This window comes from Miniopterus schreibersii (assembly GCF_964146895.1).
Source record: "Miniopterus schreibersii genome assembly, chromosome: 1".
NCBI classification, from domain to species: Eukaryota; Metazoa; Chordata; class Mammalia; order Chiroptera; family Miniopteridae; genus Miniopterus; species Miniopterus schreibersii.
The window spans coordinates 168,228,905-168,246,961 of NC_138101.1; the positions used below are offsets into that span (position 1 = coordinate 168,228,905).

At 52.6% G+C, this 18,057-nt stretch overlaps 1 protein-coding gene across 2 annotated transcripts in view; it reads left to right on the forward strand.

Annotated features, from left to right (window-relative positions):
* Nucleotides 1-3,459, forward strand: part of SAMD4A (sterile alpha motif domain containing 4A) — a 200,150-nt gene extending 196,691 nt beyond the window's left edge. For both annotated transcript variants that reach the window (XM_081141241.1, XM_081141242.1), the window contains one exon: nt 2,755-3,459. In XM_081141241.1, coding sequence (XP_080997367.1) covers nt 2,755-2,783 — 29 coding nt within the window. In that variant the 3' untranslated portion in view covers nt 2,784-3,459. The remainder of the gene's footprint in view (nt 1-2,754) is intronic.
* The last annotated feature ends 14,598 nt before the right edge of the window (nt 3,460-18,057 follow it).

Genomic DNA, 18,057 nt, shown 5'->3' on the forward strand with positions numbered 1-18,057 from the left:
ACTTTTCTCTTTGGTGTTCCCTCTTCATCTCTTTCTTTTCCCTCCCCCAAGCTCCTCCAACATAACCCACGAAGAAACCCTGGGGCTGGGTTGGTTCTGCCGTCTTGGTGAGTCTTTACTGAAGGCTTGATCTGGCTCTTGGGGGCTTGCTCCTGACCGGTGGCCCGGGGTACTCAGGAAGTCTCAGTGCCAAGCCTGGCCATGATTTCTTCCTGGGCATGGGTGACATGGGCCGGAATGCTCATGATACAGAAACGAGGCTCCTGCCCGCAGAATGGAGCCTGCAGTGAATGGTACCACAGAGAGGAGTGCACAGTTCACTCCGATGTTCTGGGGTCCTGTGCTTCACGTGGCCCCCATGCCATTCCTTCTCACCTTCTCGCCTCACTTCTTCTCGGGGCTTACAGCCCCCCTTCTAGCTGGCATGGAGGCTTTGTGTAAGTTAGAAAGTGGCTCCACTTTCTCAGGATGCTGTTCTGTCTTTTATTTGAAATTTTTATAATTACTATAAAAACCTATGATGGTTGCGTGTGAATAGCACCCCCTGGAGTTGTGCAGTGCACAATTTGCACAGTGGTAAATGTGGAGTCTGGACTTCGCTATTGGCCTTCTCCCTGCCGATGAATACAGTCACCTTTGGGAGATGAGGTATACGGTTGGAATTCAGTGAAAATGTGACTTGGCGCTGGGTTAGTTGAGATTTTCAGGTTTCCAGCTCCCCACTTCTACAGCTATGAAGGGTTGGCAATAATGAGAGAGTCAGGGAGCCCTGGCAAGAGTGTGCACTGCACTTTTACAGATGAGGGAGTGACCCCTGCACCCTCACCTGGGCGCACACTGGGTGTGCACACACACACACACCCCTACTGTTCTCCCGTGACCAGTGACCACTGCAGGGCCACCACGAGAGGCTCAGTTGAACACCCACAGAGGATGGGGAGAGGTCATTGATTATAATGCACACCCGAGGGCCTCTGGGATTGATGATCTGATACTACAGGCGACCTTAGGGGCCATTTGCTTCCCTTCTTTAAAATCACTTCAAAATGTGTATAGAACTTTACACACACACAAAGTACAAGTAAAACAAAATCTGCGTAAGATGGGTCAACTGTGTCAGTGTCAATATCTTGGAGGTGATATTGTACTAAAGTTTTGCAGTATATTACCACTGGGAAAACCTGGTACTATTTCTTACAACTGCATGTGAACCTACGATGACCGCAATCAGATTTTCAATTAAGAAACCTTTCTCCGAATCTCTGCTGGGGAGACGCCAGCCCCGCCCCGCCCGTGGTCTCGGCACTCCTCCGTGTCACTGAGGTGCTCCAGCTGTCCCTGCAGCAGGCTGCCCCTCCCCTCCCACACCCGAGTTCTGCCCAGTGAGTCTAGATGCTCCCTCTGGTAGACCAGGTTTGCGACATCAAGGCTTAGACTCGGGCACACCTGCTGACATTTGGATTTGAGCAAAATCGGGCAGGCATCTCGTGTCCCCCCAGGGCCTTCATGTAGTGGTCGTGGAACAGTCATTGCTGCTTCCTGTGATGACCAACCCGTGCCCCTCTGCTCACTGATAAGCCCTTGCAGTTCTAGCGTGGACCATTGTAGGGGCCTCTTAACTGGTCCCCCTGCCACCAGCCTCACCAGGAAAACCATTCTAAAGTCAGACCTGGTAACTCCACTGCTTATAATTCCCTAATCACTGATGTCCAAGCTCCTGTTCATAGTACACAGACCCTTACAGCCTGATTCTGGGGACTGTCCTATAGTCCCATGTGTAAGCAGAAGACCAAAAAGGGGTCAGGCAGCCCTGGGTCCCCCTGCTGTCTGTCCCACTCGTGGCTTCTCGACCCAGGCATACGCATTCGTCCCCCATTGTATAGGCCGGCTCCGCTGATTCTCCACAACGCAGACTCACATCGGGGTGATCTCAGCACTCCCAATTCCTCAGGATCTCTCCGTTCCCGACGCCCACCACATTTAACTGTGGTGTCTGCCCCTGATCAGATTCTTGAAACAGAGAATCTGGATCGGTTTGGGTCAGATGCATCCCCCAGATCTGCTCAGCTGTGGCCAGGGGTCAGAGTCAAGCGCCTCGTCCCAGTCATTCAGCAGAGCTCCGGGATGGGAGGGAGCTGCTCACGAAGAAAGGGATGTAGCGAGGCCCGCCTGCGTGTCTGTCGCAGCCCCCACCTGACCCCCGGCCCTCCTGCCGCTCCTCCACTCCCGTCCATCCTAACCCTCCGGCCTGCCCCCAGCCCCCCTTTGATGGCCAGCGTCACACCTGTGCGTGAGCTGTGTGCCCTCCCACCCTCCTTCCCGCCTGCCTCCTTCCCTTCCCTACAGCGGGATCTACGAGTCATTTTCTACCTCTGGGAAACTCCCTGATTTCCAGGGGTGACCTAACACTCCTCCCATGTGTCTGCGGTGCCTGGTACATACTCCGTGAGGGCTCATCACGCGTCCATCGTTGCGGGTTTTCACGCCCGTGCTCTGACTGGGATGTGAGCACCTGGAGGGTTAGGGTTAGGTCTCTACGCCTTGGCTCCCGGCTCGTTACGGCTACTGGCAAGATAGCGGCTTGGCAGGTGTTAAGTGGGTGGGTGTGTGAATGAATGAGTGAATGAGTGAATGAATGAACACAGCCCTCCTCTGTCCTCAGACACCGGGAGGCCCGACATGCATGGCGTGGGTCTAGGTGGGCGCGATGGGAACCGCTCTGCTCACCGGTGCCGCTGTGTGCTTCCTCTGCAGACGGGGTTGACCGGACCTCCACAATCTAGAGCTGAAGATGGGAGACCGCGCTGGCCGTGAAACCGACTGCTGCGGGTCCAGTGTCAGCCGTCTTCAGGGCTGCGCAGAATCCTCCAAGATCCTCTGCAGCCTCCTCCCCGGTCCCTCTCCCACTCTGAGTTTGTGAGAGCGTAGGTCATCCTTGTAAACATATCGGTAGACCTGGGACTGGTTATTCTGTCATTTGTTTCTGTCTTGGGATGGCTTGGTGTCGGGTGGGGAGGGGTCTTTGGGGAACCGTGGGACTGGGGCGGGGTGTGTGGAGGGAATGCCAGTAGCTTCTGGGATGGAGGGGGGGAGAACTGCCATGAAAGAGATAGGAGAGACCCAAGAGGGAGGCAGAAGCCCAGCCCCGAGAGCCCGCGGGTGGCCGGCCTTCACCGTCTGGCGCCAGAGGAAGTCACGGCTGCATGTGACCAAAGCGAGACGGCGCCCACGCTCTCGTGTCCCCCTCGGGTTCCCCGAGGCCCCTGCTTGGAACGAGCCCCGGAGAAGGCTGCGTGGCAACGGGGGCGAGAAGGGAGAGAGTCCCTCCAGCGAAATTTCAGATAAACTTTGATTTGTGTATTGTTTACATAACCGTTTTAAAGGGTACATAATGTGTAAAGGGTTTGGATAGAACTTCTCTTCATACTGTGGTTTTTGTAAAGGATTTGTGGATACGGATTCATTTTTCTTCTCCCTCTATTTTTATACCAGCAGCAGGGTTGTCTTTTTAAACGGCCGTCCCGGAGGCCTGAGTTGCGGGGCGCTCGGGCGGTGGGGGAGCGCGGGGGGTGCTTGGAGGCCTGGGTGCGGCCGGGAGGGCAGAGTGCCGAGGGGGGCGCGAGGACGGCGCCGCCGGGCCCACCAGGTGCGCAGGCCGCCCCGAGCTTCTGAAAGGCCCTGCAGCCCCTCTCTGCTGGATCTGCCCCTCACCCCGAGACTCCCCGCGAACCTGGGTTCGGTCCTGCCGCTGGCTACACACTCCCACAGGTGGTGCAAGTCCCACCGGAGGGGAAGGCGAGGGTGGGCGTCGGTTCCTTGCAGGAGGCCTTAATACCCAGGCCATGAGCTCAGAACGCCGCTGACGGGGCGGGCCTCCGGGACGGGCCTCCGGGACCCGGCCGGGCCACAGCCTTGCCGCCGGTTCTCTGCTGGGGACAGAGGAGAGCGAGGCCCGCAGCAGTGCCGAGACGGGCAGGCTGCAGGGAGCCCAGGCAGGTGTGGGCCCCCGCCCAGGCGGGCAGCGGGGGGCCTGGGACAGGCCGGCGGCCCTCAGGGACCGGCCGAGCTGTGGGCTGATTTCCCCTCGGCGGGAAGGGAGATAAAGCCCGCTGCCCAGGGCGAGAGGTTAGCCAGCCACGACCAGAGTGAGAGCTCTGTGTCCTGAGGGCGAGAGAGGCTCCGCTTGGGAATTCAGCCCAGGAGGGTGCCAGAGGGAGTCAGGAAAATCGGGTTGCGTAAGTGATGGTGTGGATGCTCGGCCGGAGGCGGGAGCGGGGAGATAGGATGAGGCCTGTTTATTAAATGGGTGAATCTGGTGCCTTTTTTTTTTTTTTTTTTTTTTTTTTAGTGAAGTTGGTCAAAATTGAAAAGATCAGACCATGAACATCACTGCACTTGCTTATGGTTATTCAAAAATAAACAGTTAATGAGGTAAACGCAGATTTAAAAGGCCTTAATGAAACCTAACGTTCTTTAACCTTCAAGATTAAAAGCGTACACCCAACACGGCCTTGAGTGGCCTGGGTGTTGTAATAAGGTCCTTAAAGGGTGAGGATATCTGAACTGTAGAGAGCCTTTAGCAAGCAAAAAGAAGGCTTGAACCTACAAAATCATGCATTACATTAAAAAAAAAAAAAAGCTCTCCTTGGGTGACTACATTCTAAAGATGCAAATCCAGGTGCAGAAAGAGGCTGCATTTTTTAGTTGATTTTTTTTTTTAACCAAGTGCCATTAACATTCATCGTCCACATCCCGTTTCTAAATAAGCCCAGTGCTGCTTGGGGAATGTGTTGGGACGGACGATCACACGTAAGGCAGGAAAAATAGGTCCAAAATGTAGAAGGCCAAAGGTAAGACCAGAGGGTTTGCGGAAGTGGTTTTTGGATGCTAAGAAAGTTAAAGAGAAAAGACGCTGGTACTGTACATCTCGTGACGGAATGAGAAAGCGTCAAATCTGCAAGACACGTATCCACAGAGACCGCGGTTGTCAGAAAACAGATTGTGAATACAATCACATTAGCATGACTCCTTTAAAAGGAAGACCTTAAAGTATTTGCAAATCTGAATTTCTATTTATTCCTTCACTGACTATAGAAACAATGGTTATCTGATTACTAGAGAGATTATTTTGGATATGTTACTTATTAACTTGCTATGGCTGGTAACCATGATAAAGTCTGTTATTAATAACATTCTTTTTTAAAAAAAAAAAAAGAGAGAGAAGCTTATTTTTCATTGACTGTGTATAGATTTATCTACTTAGTTGTGTTTCGCTCTTCGTGGTTTAATTTTTTTTTTAAGTTGAGCGTTCTGATCGGTTTTAGGAGCCTGTCCCCACTTTGTTTCGAGTCCTGTGTTGACTGCAGGTATACAGCTCAATTTAAAAATCCTAAAGCAAAAGAATTTTATTTATAAAAGAATCAAACAGTTGCATGCAGAAGGCTGTGAAGTCGGATACTTAGTAATAACGCGGCAGTGCCTTTTTTTGTATTTACCCATTGACACCCCCCGTGCGACTGTTTTATATTAATAGTAAACATTTGAAAAGATCCCTGCGTCAAGTCTGTTTCACATGTTTTCCCCACGTGTTCTGATTTAAGCAGTGTGTATTGGGCATCTCTACACTGTCCCAGGGACAGCGGTGTTCTACAATATTGTTACCATGTATGATGTTTTATTGGTGCTTTTTATTCTTAGTGGTTTCTTACCAGAAACAATAGGAAGACACACACGAACTGTGTACAAGAAATGAAACATTGCTGCTGATAGGTTTTGTTTTTTTCCACATGCTTTTCGAGCTTCGCTTTTTAACCGAGGGCCAGCAAGCAGAATAGACGCTGCTGGGTCTGCCTGCGGAAGGCGGCTGTTTGCACCACGCTCTCAAGTCCTGGGTACCGATGGTCCCTTTTTGGTACTCAGGGCGGGAGCGACCGCTGGGCCCCCATCTCCCATTCGTTTGAAGAGACACTGAGGGAAACGAGGTTTCCTTTTGAGGTGTCATCGGTTGCCTTTTACGGAATGGGAGCCCTCTCCGGGTCTCTTGTTCTCCTGCGCCTCTTGTAGCTAGTGCCGGGCAAGGTTTGTGGACGTGCACTCCCAGCTAGAATTCGGATCTGACCCAGGCCTGGGCTGAGCTGGGCGGAGGGCGCAGGCGTGCGGCCAGAGGGCGGCGAGGGGGACAGGCGGGCCCTCTGGCGACGTCTGCAGCGCCGCTCCAGCCCGGCGCCCAGAAGCGGCCTGACCAAGGCGCTCGGTGTGCCTCTTACAAGAAGGACCTGCAGGAGGATAATTTGCACATGGGGCTATGATAACACTAACGATTTTTTTTTTTTACAAGTCATCTGAGATGTTTGCAAAGTGAGTTATATTTTTTCGTAATTCCTTTATCTTTACTTAAAGGTGAATGTGTATTCCTCTGGGAGGAATAGGAAGAAAACAGGAGTGTTAATAGTGTCAAGCAGAAGACTTCCTCCCTTATTAATATATAACCCTCATGTATTTATGCCTAATGTAAGCTGACTTTTAAAAAGCCGCCTTCAGTTGCATGCCCCGTGCAGGCATCTCTCTTGTACATGCATGCCTTTCGTCCTGTTTTCTTGTATAAAGTTAGTGAACAAAGAACTATTTTTGCCTAGTTCATGTTGCCAAGCAATGCATATTTTTTAAATTTGTCATATATGGAAATAGCATGTTTGTTACATGTAAAAGCTTTACTGATATACAGATATACTAATGTTTGAAGATGCTGTTCTTTGCAAGTGTACAGTTTTCAAATGTTGTTACCAGTGAAACACCCTTGTGGTTTAAACTTGCTACAATGTATTTATTACTCATTTCCTCCCATGTAACTAAGAATCATGGCTATATTTCATATCAACGTTATATTGAAAGTGAAGGGAAATGATTAATACAAGGTTTTGTAACACTGGTGTGTGTGTGTCGTTTTTTTCCTTTTTGTCAATATGATCGATTAGAAAACAATTGAATCTTAGAAATACCCAGCAAGGAAGAATGAGCATGGCATCCCTGTAAACTGTCCCCTCCTGACAGTTCTACCCAGACTGTGTCTTCATCTATGAACTGCTTTTTCTTAACAAAAAGGGAGGGAGAGAGGTATAAAAATCTATGCAGTTTGATCTGTGCCCAGAGTAGCCGATAAATGTATCCCCTGACTAAGGGGCATGTTTCTGAATACAAACTCTCACCTTGTAGATGATACTGTTTATAACTTGCTCTCACCCTCTATGCCTCTGAAATGATATTTCACTCCTTGTCCACAGCATGAAAAAAAGGCAACCTCTTGGGAGCCTCGGGGTTTGAACTACAGTACACATAGTGTAAATTTCATTTTAATACTTCTAATCCCAGTATGATATATAAAATATACTAATATAAATTCTAAATAATGCCAGTTAAGCGTATGGCTAGAGAAACTATCCTGGGTCTGACTTTTGGCTCCAGCATTCTCTGGCTGTGTGATGTTGAACAAGGTACTTAACCTCTCTGAGCTTTGAGTTTGTTTTTTTGTCCTATTTTTACTCAAGGTTTATGTAAGTAAGCCTCTAATCCAAATAATAATAATAATAATAAAGATAAAAGAAAACAGGCCATAGAGGTTATTGCCACCAAAGCCTAGTAACCCATGATTTCTCTGAGTCCGACATTGTGACAACGACCACATGGCAACTCCCTTCTCACTTGGCTCAAGCTGCTGAGGAGAATGTAAAATTCAAAGTGGTCCCTAGAAACACAAAGATGCCTCATAAGCTGAGATGTTAAATGAAATTCTTCCTAAATTCTTATAACCCAAATGAGTTATATCTCAGAGTATGACTTCGTGTCCTAAAGGAAAGGAAGGAGAGAGTCCAAGAGAGCCCAACCTCACTGTTGAAATGTGTGGAATGAGGGTAAATGTGCGAGTGGGAGTGAAGGGGGGGAGGGAACATAAAGGGCTCCGCCCGGTGCCTGGAACAGGGCTGGTTGGCAGTTTTTATCAACAAAGTTGTGGCTCTTTGCCAGCGAGCTTTGTAACAATGTTCGATCCTGGAGAAGAGGTTCCTCATAAAGATTTTAGGACACGCCCCAGCAGGCCTTCCTCCGGAAAAGAGGTTGAGTTCCATTCATTAAATGGGTGATCATCGCCCGCCTAGCGCACTGCCCTGAGGCGGCTGCGTGGGCCCGAGCCAGGAGTCCCGAACGGGGCGCAGGCAGCTTCTCCCCGCTCCTGCCCTCCACCCTAAGGAAAAGAGAATTCAAACTCGTGGGAGCACCTTGGCTTGGTCCCTTCAGCAGCCACGACGTCTGCTGGTGACCTGACTACCAAGGAGCCCAAGACCCGCCGGCCCCAGTCTGAGGGGAGGGTTTGGGGGCCAGTGAAATCGCACCTGTGGCCAGAACCTGATCCTTACCCGGAGAGATGCGGGGCAGTCGGTGGAGCTGGCCCGCGGGAAGCACAGCGTGGCCCACACTTGTCCCTTTCCCGCTGGGCGATGCCGGCAGTCACACTCCAGCACCGCCCTCACGGGTGCCGTCCCCTGGCTCCCACAGGCACTTCCGTTTCCGATTCTCCCTCCAGGCGTCACCATCCTTGAAAGCCGCCCTCCTGGGCACGTCAGCCTCCGGATCCTCCCCAGCAGCCCTGGGACGCCCTAGCTCACCCCGCTTCCCAAACCCTCTGTGGGTCCCACGGTGGAGGTAGCTGTTTATTTCCAGCCCACACACAGTCCAAATCTTTTGTAAAATACAATAAAAGAAAAAATTATAAGCCCCCAATATTGTACTACATTCAACGGACAAAATTATCCTGTCAAATTGCTCCAAAGCTCCAGTTCCCTGAGCTGTGGGCTCAGCCTGCACAACCCCCCGGGAGAGTGTTACCCTCAGGATGAGGTGACCAGAACCCAGACGCCAGCGCTTCCCTCGCGGCCAGCGGTGCCCACTGCGCAGAGAAGCGACCATCTGCTCTGAGCAATGCCCGGAAGTTGTCCCCACAATGGCGACAAATGTCCACTTGTCATTTCTGAGAGATCAGAAGGAAAGAGTTGAGAAAGGGACATGTTGGAAGGGAAGGAAGGGGAGGGTCCAGAGTTGGAGGTGAGAGCCCAAAGCTAAAGTCTCTGGAAAGGGGTCAAGCGAAAGAGCACCGTTTCCACGGCAACCCTAAGCCTGTGGTCTTCACACTCGGCTCCTGGCCCACATGGACTGAGAACGGGGGGTGTCTTCTGGGTGTGTGTCTGTCTACATTTGGGACAGGAAAGATGGGTGACAGGGAAAATGGGAAACTGGCAAAACTGAAGCCGGCCGTCTCGGTCACTACTGAGGACCTGCACCGGAGGGGCGACGGTTCATCGAGTCCTCCAGGCGCCACGCTGGCTCGGCCCCTCCCTCCAGCCTGGCCCCCGGCTCTGGTGCACAGACACTGAGTCCTCTGTGATGTAAACCTGGGAATTCCATGTCTGAGAATTTCCTCCGCGGAATATTTTTTCGCTCTTAAGTGGTTTCTCCTTCAATTCTGAAAACCGACGGAGAAACATTTTGGCAACCTTATAAAGCTCAGACTTTATAAAAAGACAGCTTTGTGTTTATGCTTGACTCAGAGCGCATGTTTTTAAATAGTGTGTTCCACAGTTTTCTGAGGTTTTATTTTTTCAAGTCCAATCCAGGAGAAACATAATCAGAGCTTTGGTGAGTGAAATGGTCCCACCAGACCTGCCAGAACTCAGGACGGCCGAGAGGTTCCCGTTACAGCCCGCTGTGGGGACCGCAGCTGGGACTGGGTGTCCCAGTTTGCACCAGTGTCCTCGGGAGATACCTCCAGGACTCCCAGTCATAAAACTCCAGCAGGCTCCCAGTGAAGTCAGATGAACCCACAAAACCCCCAGATCAAGGCTGCCCACGCGGGCCTCACCACGTCATGCTCCTCCCAGGCCTGTTCACTGCCAACAGGCTAAAGGGGACTTGCTGCGCCTGTCCCCGACTGAGTCCCTCCTGGCACTGACCCGTGACCCCGTAACTCATCCCAGACGGAATCTGTCCAAAGACGGCACATGGTGGGTGAGAGAAACGAAACGCACACTCAACACGTCATTTCCCCATCCGCCGCCAAATCCGAGAGCAGCCCCCACGGGCTCCCCGGGTGCCTGCGCCCAGCCCGATGGCTCCCTCCCCTCCAGGGCCTGCTCCGCTCCGCCCTCCCCGAGCATCCAAGCTCTCGTCCCCCTGAGGCCACCGGGCCACCGGGTGTGCTTCCAGGCGCCACAGCCACCTCTCCCCAGAGGAGACGTAGGGGAAGGCCTGGGGTTCCCCGTCTTCCTCACACAGCAGGACTTCCCGGGGACGGGTGCTGACCAGCTCCTGGTCTGAGACAGAGGACACCTTGCCACACACGGTGCCAAGTTCCTGCTGGAAGCGGTCGGTGAATCCAGTTATGGGGAGGTCTCTTTCCCTATGCCCACCTGAGAAAACCTGAGATGCCCGCAGGCACCCTTGGGGGGGGGATGGCCCCTTTCAGTCTCAGCCTGAACGACAGAAGCCCAGGGCCCAGGGTGTCCACCGAGGGCCGGAGAGAGAACAGGGACTGCTGAGCGCCTCCCTGCAGAGCCACGCCGCCAGGGCCCTCTGACCAAGGGGAGGGACGCCGGGGACAAGCAGGAGCTGTTGGAGAGGACCTCAGGGTGGCCCAGATTTGAGGTGTGAGAAAGCACGTGAGTCTGAGGAACTGGAGTAAGTGAATACAGGACGGGGGAGGGCGGGGGGGAGTGCTGAGAATGGGGAGCAGTGGGGTCCGGGCGGGGGATGGACGGAGGCGCCGCAGGGTCGCGAAGGACGCGGCCTCAGGGCCGCAGCGCTGTGCCTGCCAGCAAGGTGGCCAGAGGTAAGGCGCTTGGCTTTGGGACACAAAAGGGCACAGGGAGAAATGTCTCCCTCCCATCCCAGGACCCAGTCACCCCGGGCCCCTCCTGGAGGCCTCCGGGGTTAGTGTCTGGCGCTCCCGAGGACCATTTCGTGCATTTACAGACACTAGCCTCTTTCCACCCTTTTCCCACACGACAGCGCAGTTCGCGCATCGCTCTTCGCTGTGTGGTATTTGCTGTCCTCACGTCAGCTTTGGAAACCGTTCTCCGTCGCTGCCTCGCGCTTTTCCGACGGCCACGCAGTGCCCGGCTCCTGGGTGGACGCGGCTCGGAGCGAGCCCCTTACAGTGGACGCGCGGGCCGCCTGCCCTGTCTCTGTTGGTAACCAGGCTCCATGGCACGAGTCGCACGGGGTCATTTCACACGAGCGCGAGGGAGCCCCGCGGGAAAGTGGGGTTGCGGGAGCAAAGGGCATTCTCTCAGCAGCGTTCTCCGGAGAAACACCATTAAATATACACACACGGGGGTGCGCAAAAGTAGGTTTGCAGGTGTTCGTAGGGAAAAAGACCCACGGGTTATGGTTATTACAACAGCTTTATTAACTCAAAAGAATGTCACAACGGCACAGTGCACTTGGGCACAACTCTTAAGTACTCAAATGGTCAACCTTTGTTATTTACAAATTCTTGGGGTCTACCGGCTCCACCCTGTGTTTCACATACTCACAACTATAAACCTACTTTTGCCCACCCCTGTATATGAGAGATGTTTCAAGGGATTGCTCAGCTGTGGGGGCGCAAGTCTGAAATCTGGAGGACAGGCCAGCGGGCTGGAAACCCAGGCAGAAGCTGGTGCTTAAGTTTTGAGGCAGAATTTCTCCTTTCCCCCCAGAATCCTCGGTTTTTGCTCTTAAGCCCTTCAACTGATTGGATGAGGCCCACCTACATCATCAAGGGTGCTCTTAATGTCAACTGATTGTAAATTTAACCACATCTACAAAACACCCTCACGGCAACGTTTAGATTAGTGTTTGGCTAAATAACCGGGACGTAGTCTTGCCGAGTTGACAAAGGAAACTAACCAGGACAGGTATTATTGGTCATGTTGCCAAATTTCCCCAAGTTGCCTTCCACAGAGTTACACTTCCAGCAGCTATGCTTTATTTTCTACACTTTTGTCAATTCTATGCCACCAATTTTTAAATGTTTTTCAGTCTAATAATGGAAAAGTAATCCGTGTCCTTTTCATTAGCCTTTTCCTTATTTGAGTGAGGTTGAGCATAATTGTATATGCTTAAGAGTCACTGATAATTTTCTTTGAATTCTCTGGCCACATATTTGCCCATTTTCCTATTGGGTTGTTGGTCTTTTTCTGATCATTTGTACAAGTTCCTTGTCTATTGTGGAAAGTAACCTTCACTCTGTGATATGAGCTACAAATATTTTTTTCCAGTTGTCTTTTGGTTTTGCCTATGGTAATTCTTGCCATAGAGAATTTTTATAAATGTAGTTAAATGTCTTGATCTTTTCTCTTTGGGCTTCTGGATTTCGAATCCTATTTTTAAAGGCCCTCTTCGCTTTGACATATACTAGGTTTTTTTCTAGTACTTTTATGGATTCTGGGGTTTTTTGGTTTTTTCACATTTGTATCTTTGGAACATTCCTTGTGTAAAGCATGAGCTATGGATCCAGTTTCATTTCTACGCAAGAAGGCTGCCCAGTGGTGCCTTTGCTGTTTAATTGAATAATCTCTCTTTCTTCTGCTGATTCGAACGCCTCTCCTGTAATAGCCGAGCTTCCTCCACGTGGTTAGGTTTCTTGCAGGACTTCCTATTTCCATGATATGTTTGTCTATTCATGCACCAGTATCCCCACTGTTTTAATTATTATAACTTCAAAATTTGCTTTAATACCCGGTAGGGAGATTTATATTTTAGAAAGGTCACTCTGTCTTCATCTTGTGACATGGGCTAGAGGAGAGGGCAAAGCGGAGCTGGGGAGACCCACCAGGGGCTACTCCTTAGCCCCGACAGTCCACACCCTTGAGGGGGTGACAGCAGGAACAGGGAGCGCTGGCCGGGTCTCCGAGACGTTAGGGGGCAGCACCATGATTAATGCCGGACGGGACATGGGGTTGAAGGAGGGAGTGAAGAGTCCAGAACGCCCCCCAACTTTCTGGCCCGGACAATTGGAAGGCTGGGGCCCTGGTCACAGGGAAGGAGTGGGCTGGGGGGAGGGGCAGCAGATGGAATTTGTTTTGCTACTTGACCTATGTGATCATTTAGCACAAGTCACCTGGCAGAGCTAATAAATAACACGCCGTGATGCGGAGGCTATTGTGTTACATGAACAAGGCTGGTAGTAAGATTATCCCCACTTTGCAAGTGGAGGAACTGAGGCTCACGGATATCAAGCAACTTGTCCACGGTCACAGACTGTTACAGGGAGGGGGGCAGGCGCTCAACTCCAAGTCTGTCTACCCCCAAATCCTGCTGGGAGGGGACAGTGGCTGGCTGTCTTGGACTCTGAGACACCCCCCCCACACACATGAGCCCTTGAGCTAAGGAGACTGTGAAGAATGAACCCCAGGCCTTTTCTTTCCAGCGTCTGCTGCAGCCTGAGACACAAGCTTACAGGCAGGCAGTGGAATTCTATAAAAAGGGGTCATCTCGAGACATGGACTGAAACATGTCCCTGGCGGAGGAAGAGGGGCCCTCAGAGCTGTGGTTCCCGCCTGGCTGCACACCGATCGCGTGGGGAGCCTCACGGGCTGCTGACGCTGGCCACCCCGAGACAGGCTAGGTTGGGGGGGGCCGGGCCTCGGCATGAGGAGCTGAAGCTCCCGGGTGATTCCAGCGCGGACAAGCGTGGGGACCCCACGCGAGGGCGGCCTGCCTCTCCTCTGCTACTCAAGTGGTTCATGATGTTAAGTGCTTCTGCCTCCTTGATGGACGGAGGGTAAAAGGCGGCTGTTTCCGTCAGTTCATTAGGGAACTAAGGACAAGCACCCGACCAACCCATCGCAGTCCTTGGTGCCTACCTTGGGATCCCCTGAGCGACAGAATAAGCGGTGGGGTCTCGGGGGGCTCGGGCCACTTCCCAAGTGCCTCCCCTGCTGGCCCAGTCTCATCCTGTCACCACAGAGACTTCCGTCTTGGAAACTGTGTGTACAGCGCTTCAGTTCGGTTCATGAATTTTGTTGCCTGGGATGCCTGACTCATTAGCAGAGTGATCCATTCGCCAGAGTTCATCGATCGGATTAACCACATATGTGTCAGCACGCGTTCGATTATGCTTCCCTAACAGACGCCCTCAACAGTTCGCTGCTTAAAGCCACAACGACTTAGTTCTCACGGGGCTGCACGTCCACCCCAGGTCGGCTAGGGCCTCTGCCCCACACAGATCACTGGGACCCAGGCTGGCGCAGCCGCCACCAAGTAAGGAAAACGGGTGTGGCTTCCTCCACAAGTGAGCTCACAGGGCATTGGCCCAAGGCAGCCCCACAGCCACATCTCAATTCCAAGGGAGCTGGGAAGTGCGACCCCACCCTGTCTGTGCCCAGATGGGTAAGGTCCTAGGGCCCTGTCCTCACTGTCGGGGAACCTGGTTCCATTACGGAGCAAACTCTGGTCGCTTTATCCGGGTTCACTGCTTCTCTTCAGACCCTTGAAGTCTGGGGGAGCTTGCAGTGGCATCAGCAGCCGAGGTAGTGTCCTGGATGGCCGGTGGCCTCCGTCCTGCCGGTGCGTGCTGTGGGGTCGCTGGGCCTCAGGCCCAGGCCCCGTCTCATCCTGCCAGACTCTCCTCCGTCAGCTCCCACTGGACTCCGAGCAGGCCAGCTCCTTTCATCACTCATTTCCAGCTGGGCTGCAGCCTGTGGACCACTCCAGGTTCAAAGACTCAGAAGCAGGGAATTTACCGCTATGAAAGGTGCTTTCATGAGCAATTGTTCTCACCTTCAGGGACAGTTTGGGCTGCTCTGGCTCAGTCTCCCATTCAAAGGCTGGGTTCTGCGGAGAGCCAGCAGGAAGCGGCAACCTGACCCTGTGAGGGACTGACTCAAAAAATAAATTAAAAGGAAAAGAAGTGCCTGCAGCGGCCTCCCACCTGCCTCCACCAAGCAAGCGAGTGAGGAAGCTCCAGCTCTAACCTGCCCTGCAGCCCTGGAGGCCCCTGGGGAGAGCGTCCCCCTCCCGCTGACCACGGACCCAGGTGCCTGCTGCTCCCCGAGTTCTCAGAGGAACCCTTAGTGAAACTGCCCACGGGACCCTGCCTCCTCGCAGGAAAGGATCTGCTCCCCAGATGTGTCCCCAACCCCAACTCGGGGACATGGTCACGGTGCTTTGTGTTCAGAGTTTCTCTGAATGGGCTCTCCTTGACCAGTGCTCTGGAGAATATCCTAAAAAATCTGAAGTTTTGTGCCCATTTTGTGTTTTTTGGTGGTTTTTTGTTTTTTTTTTCATATATCTTTATTGATTTCGGAGAGAGGAAGGGAGAGGGAGAGAGAGATAGAAACATCAATGATGAGAGAGTCATTGATCGGCTGCCTCCTGCATGCTCCCAACTGGGGATCGAGCCCACAACCCGGGCATGTGCCCTGACCGGGAATCGAACTGTGATCTCCTGGATCCTAGGTCGACGCTCAACCACTGAGCCACGCTGGCTGGGCTTTGTGCCCATTTTGGAATCCAGCTCCCTTCACTTTTAAAATGAGGATTCTCCCCGACTAGGTACCCCGAAGTGCTGCCAGCCTGAACAAATTGGCTTCAAACCCCTGGGGCTTCAGAGCCCAATTTCCTGAATTCAGTTCCTAGCTATGCCACTGACCAGCTATGTGTCCTTGTGTAAATTACTTTGCCTCTCTGTGCCTCAGTTTCCCCATCTGTGAAATAGGGGTAATACCTAGTAGGGTATTAAATGCCCAGTGAGTTGCTGTGTGCAAAGCACTGGCCCAGTGCCTGACACACAGGACGTGACCTTGAGTGGTAGTGGCCAGTGTTATTACCATCATCATCACCAGCCCCAGTAGCGTCCAGTCCACACCTCATCGGCCAACGGCAGGAGTCAGACACTACGAAGTCAGAACTTGGGGCAATTTCCAGCGCTCTGCCAGCCTAGAAGCAATGCAGACCCAGGCGTCCTAGACAGACCATGTCTCCATTCCCCTCAGAATCCCCAACTGTTGCTATAGGCCTGGAGGCTGTTTCTGAGAGTCAGGAGCTGTGAGCTCCTGTGATGATGTCACACAGAGGCTGCTGAGAGAAAATGTCCCCCAGCCCCACTCTGTCTGCTGTGAGTGGAGAGGTGGCAGCAGAGGGCACAGGCACAGCCTGTTAGATGCCCCGGCCAGAAAGGGTTGGGAGATGCCACCCTGCAGGGAAGAGCATTTTAACCTGGGACACAGAATTCTCTTGGGGATTTCTCCCTTCTGCTGTCTGGGGAAAAGTTGTTAATAAGGCCACAGGGAGGTGAGAAATGACAGTGGGACAGGACGTGTGAGAGGCAGTGGTCCAGGATGGGGTGCAGGGATTTGGGACTGTAAAGCACTCTGCCAAGGAAAGGTTAGGGCCCTAGAGCCTGACCACTTAGAGCAGAGATGCCTGGGGCAGCTCGGTCCACTTCAGGGCAGAGTCACCCGCCAGGCAGAGGCTAAGTGACCTGGAACTCACAACATGGGGTCCCGCACACATGCACGTGTACGTACGCTACAAATGCTAATGTGTGCACATGCATACCACACACACACTCATGCATGCGTACATGCACACGTGCACATGTCCACCCTGCCAGCCCACGCACGCACACACACAAGCAAATAAACCCGTCCCCAGGGCTGTTACACCAGTTCCTGCAGCGCCTTTGGTGACTAAGAATCCCCCAGGCTTTACATTTACAATGTATCAGTGGCTGTAGCCAAGAGGAAAAGGTCACCTTAAACATCTTCCCTGGCAAATCTCCTGCCACATTCTGGCAGCCCCGAAGGAGGTTCCAGGAACGAGAGGGGAGCAGAGCGGCGGCTGACGCCCTCTGGTGGGCAGAGTCGTCTCAGCTCGCGGACGGCTGTGCTCTGGGGAGGCAGCTCCCGGGAGCACAGCTCAAAGCAGCGCAGGTTTGCTGTGCCGGGGAGTGTGTGTGTGTGAAGGGGTGGTGGGGAAAGGCGCGGGGTGGCTGGAGGCGACAAGGATGAGAAAGAGACCATCCTGGCCCTGAGGCGCTCAGGGCCTCCCAACAACTGTCTCTTCCAGCCTGGGACTGTCCTCTCCGCCCCGTGTCCAGAGGGTAACAACCTGAACAATCCTCGACACTCAGGGCAGCTCCACTCTCTGAATCCCCTTTATGCCCACATCCTGAGCAAGGCGCTTCTTATCCATTAGCTCTCGTCTTACTTGCGACACTGTCACTTAAACCCAGATTCTGGTTTCACACTGAGACTCAGAGCAGGCGACCTGCCCCAAATCACACAGCCCATAGATGCCAGAGATTTTCTTTAAATACACTCGATTTGTTTTAAACACATACAAATGGTACAAACTCAAGTTTTACAACCGCGTTTACAGTAAAAACACATCTCCCTCCCACCACTGTCTCCCCAGGTCACCACCCCAGGGGCAACCTTGGCTTTTAGTTTCTTGCAACTTGCTCACACATATTCTATGCATATAAAGGAGCCTTTTCTTAAAAGCACAGAGTAGGATTCCAAAAGGCAGCATATCTCCATCTTGCCTTTTTCACTCAGTAATATCACCGAGGATCATTCTGTAGCAGTCAATGCACGGAGCTGCCTCACGCCCTCTAACAGACTATTGCACGGAACAACCACAGCTCATTCAGCTTGCCCACTGCCGACAGGCACTGAGCTGTGGCCAGTCTCCTGCGATTACAAATACGCTGCAGTAGCCTCCTTGTACCTATGTCCCTCTGCACAAGCGAATTGCTGGGTGGGAGGATATGGACGGGCGTTTGTGGTTTTGAGAGATGTCATCAATCTTCCATCTATTATGTTTGTACCAACTGAGCCCCCACCCCCCACCCTGGCAGGAAATGGACCCTCCTGACTCCAGAGCCAAGGCCATCTTCCCCACGGCATTTCTCCTCCTCGACAAACCCCCAACGTCAAGGCTAGGATTCACCAGGCAGGTACCAGACACCTTTGCGGGAGTCACCCGGGAGCTCTTGTGAACACCCCTGAGCAGGGTGTGTGGGGA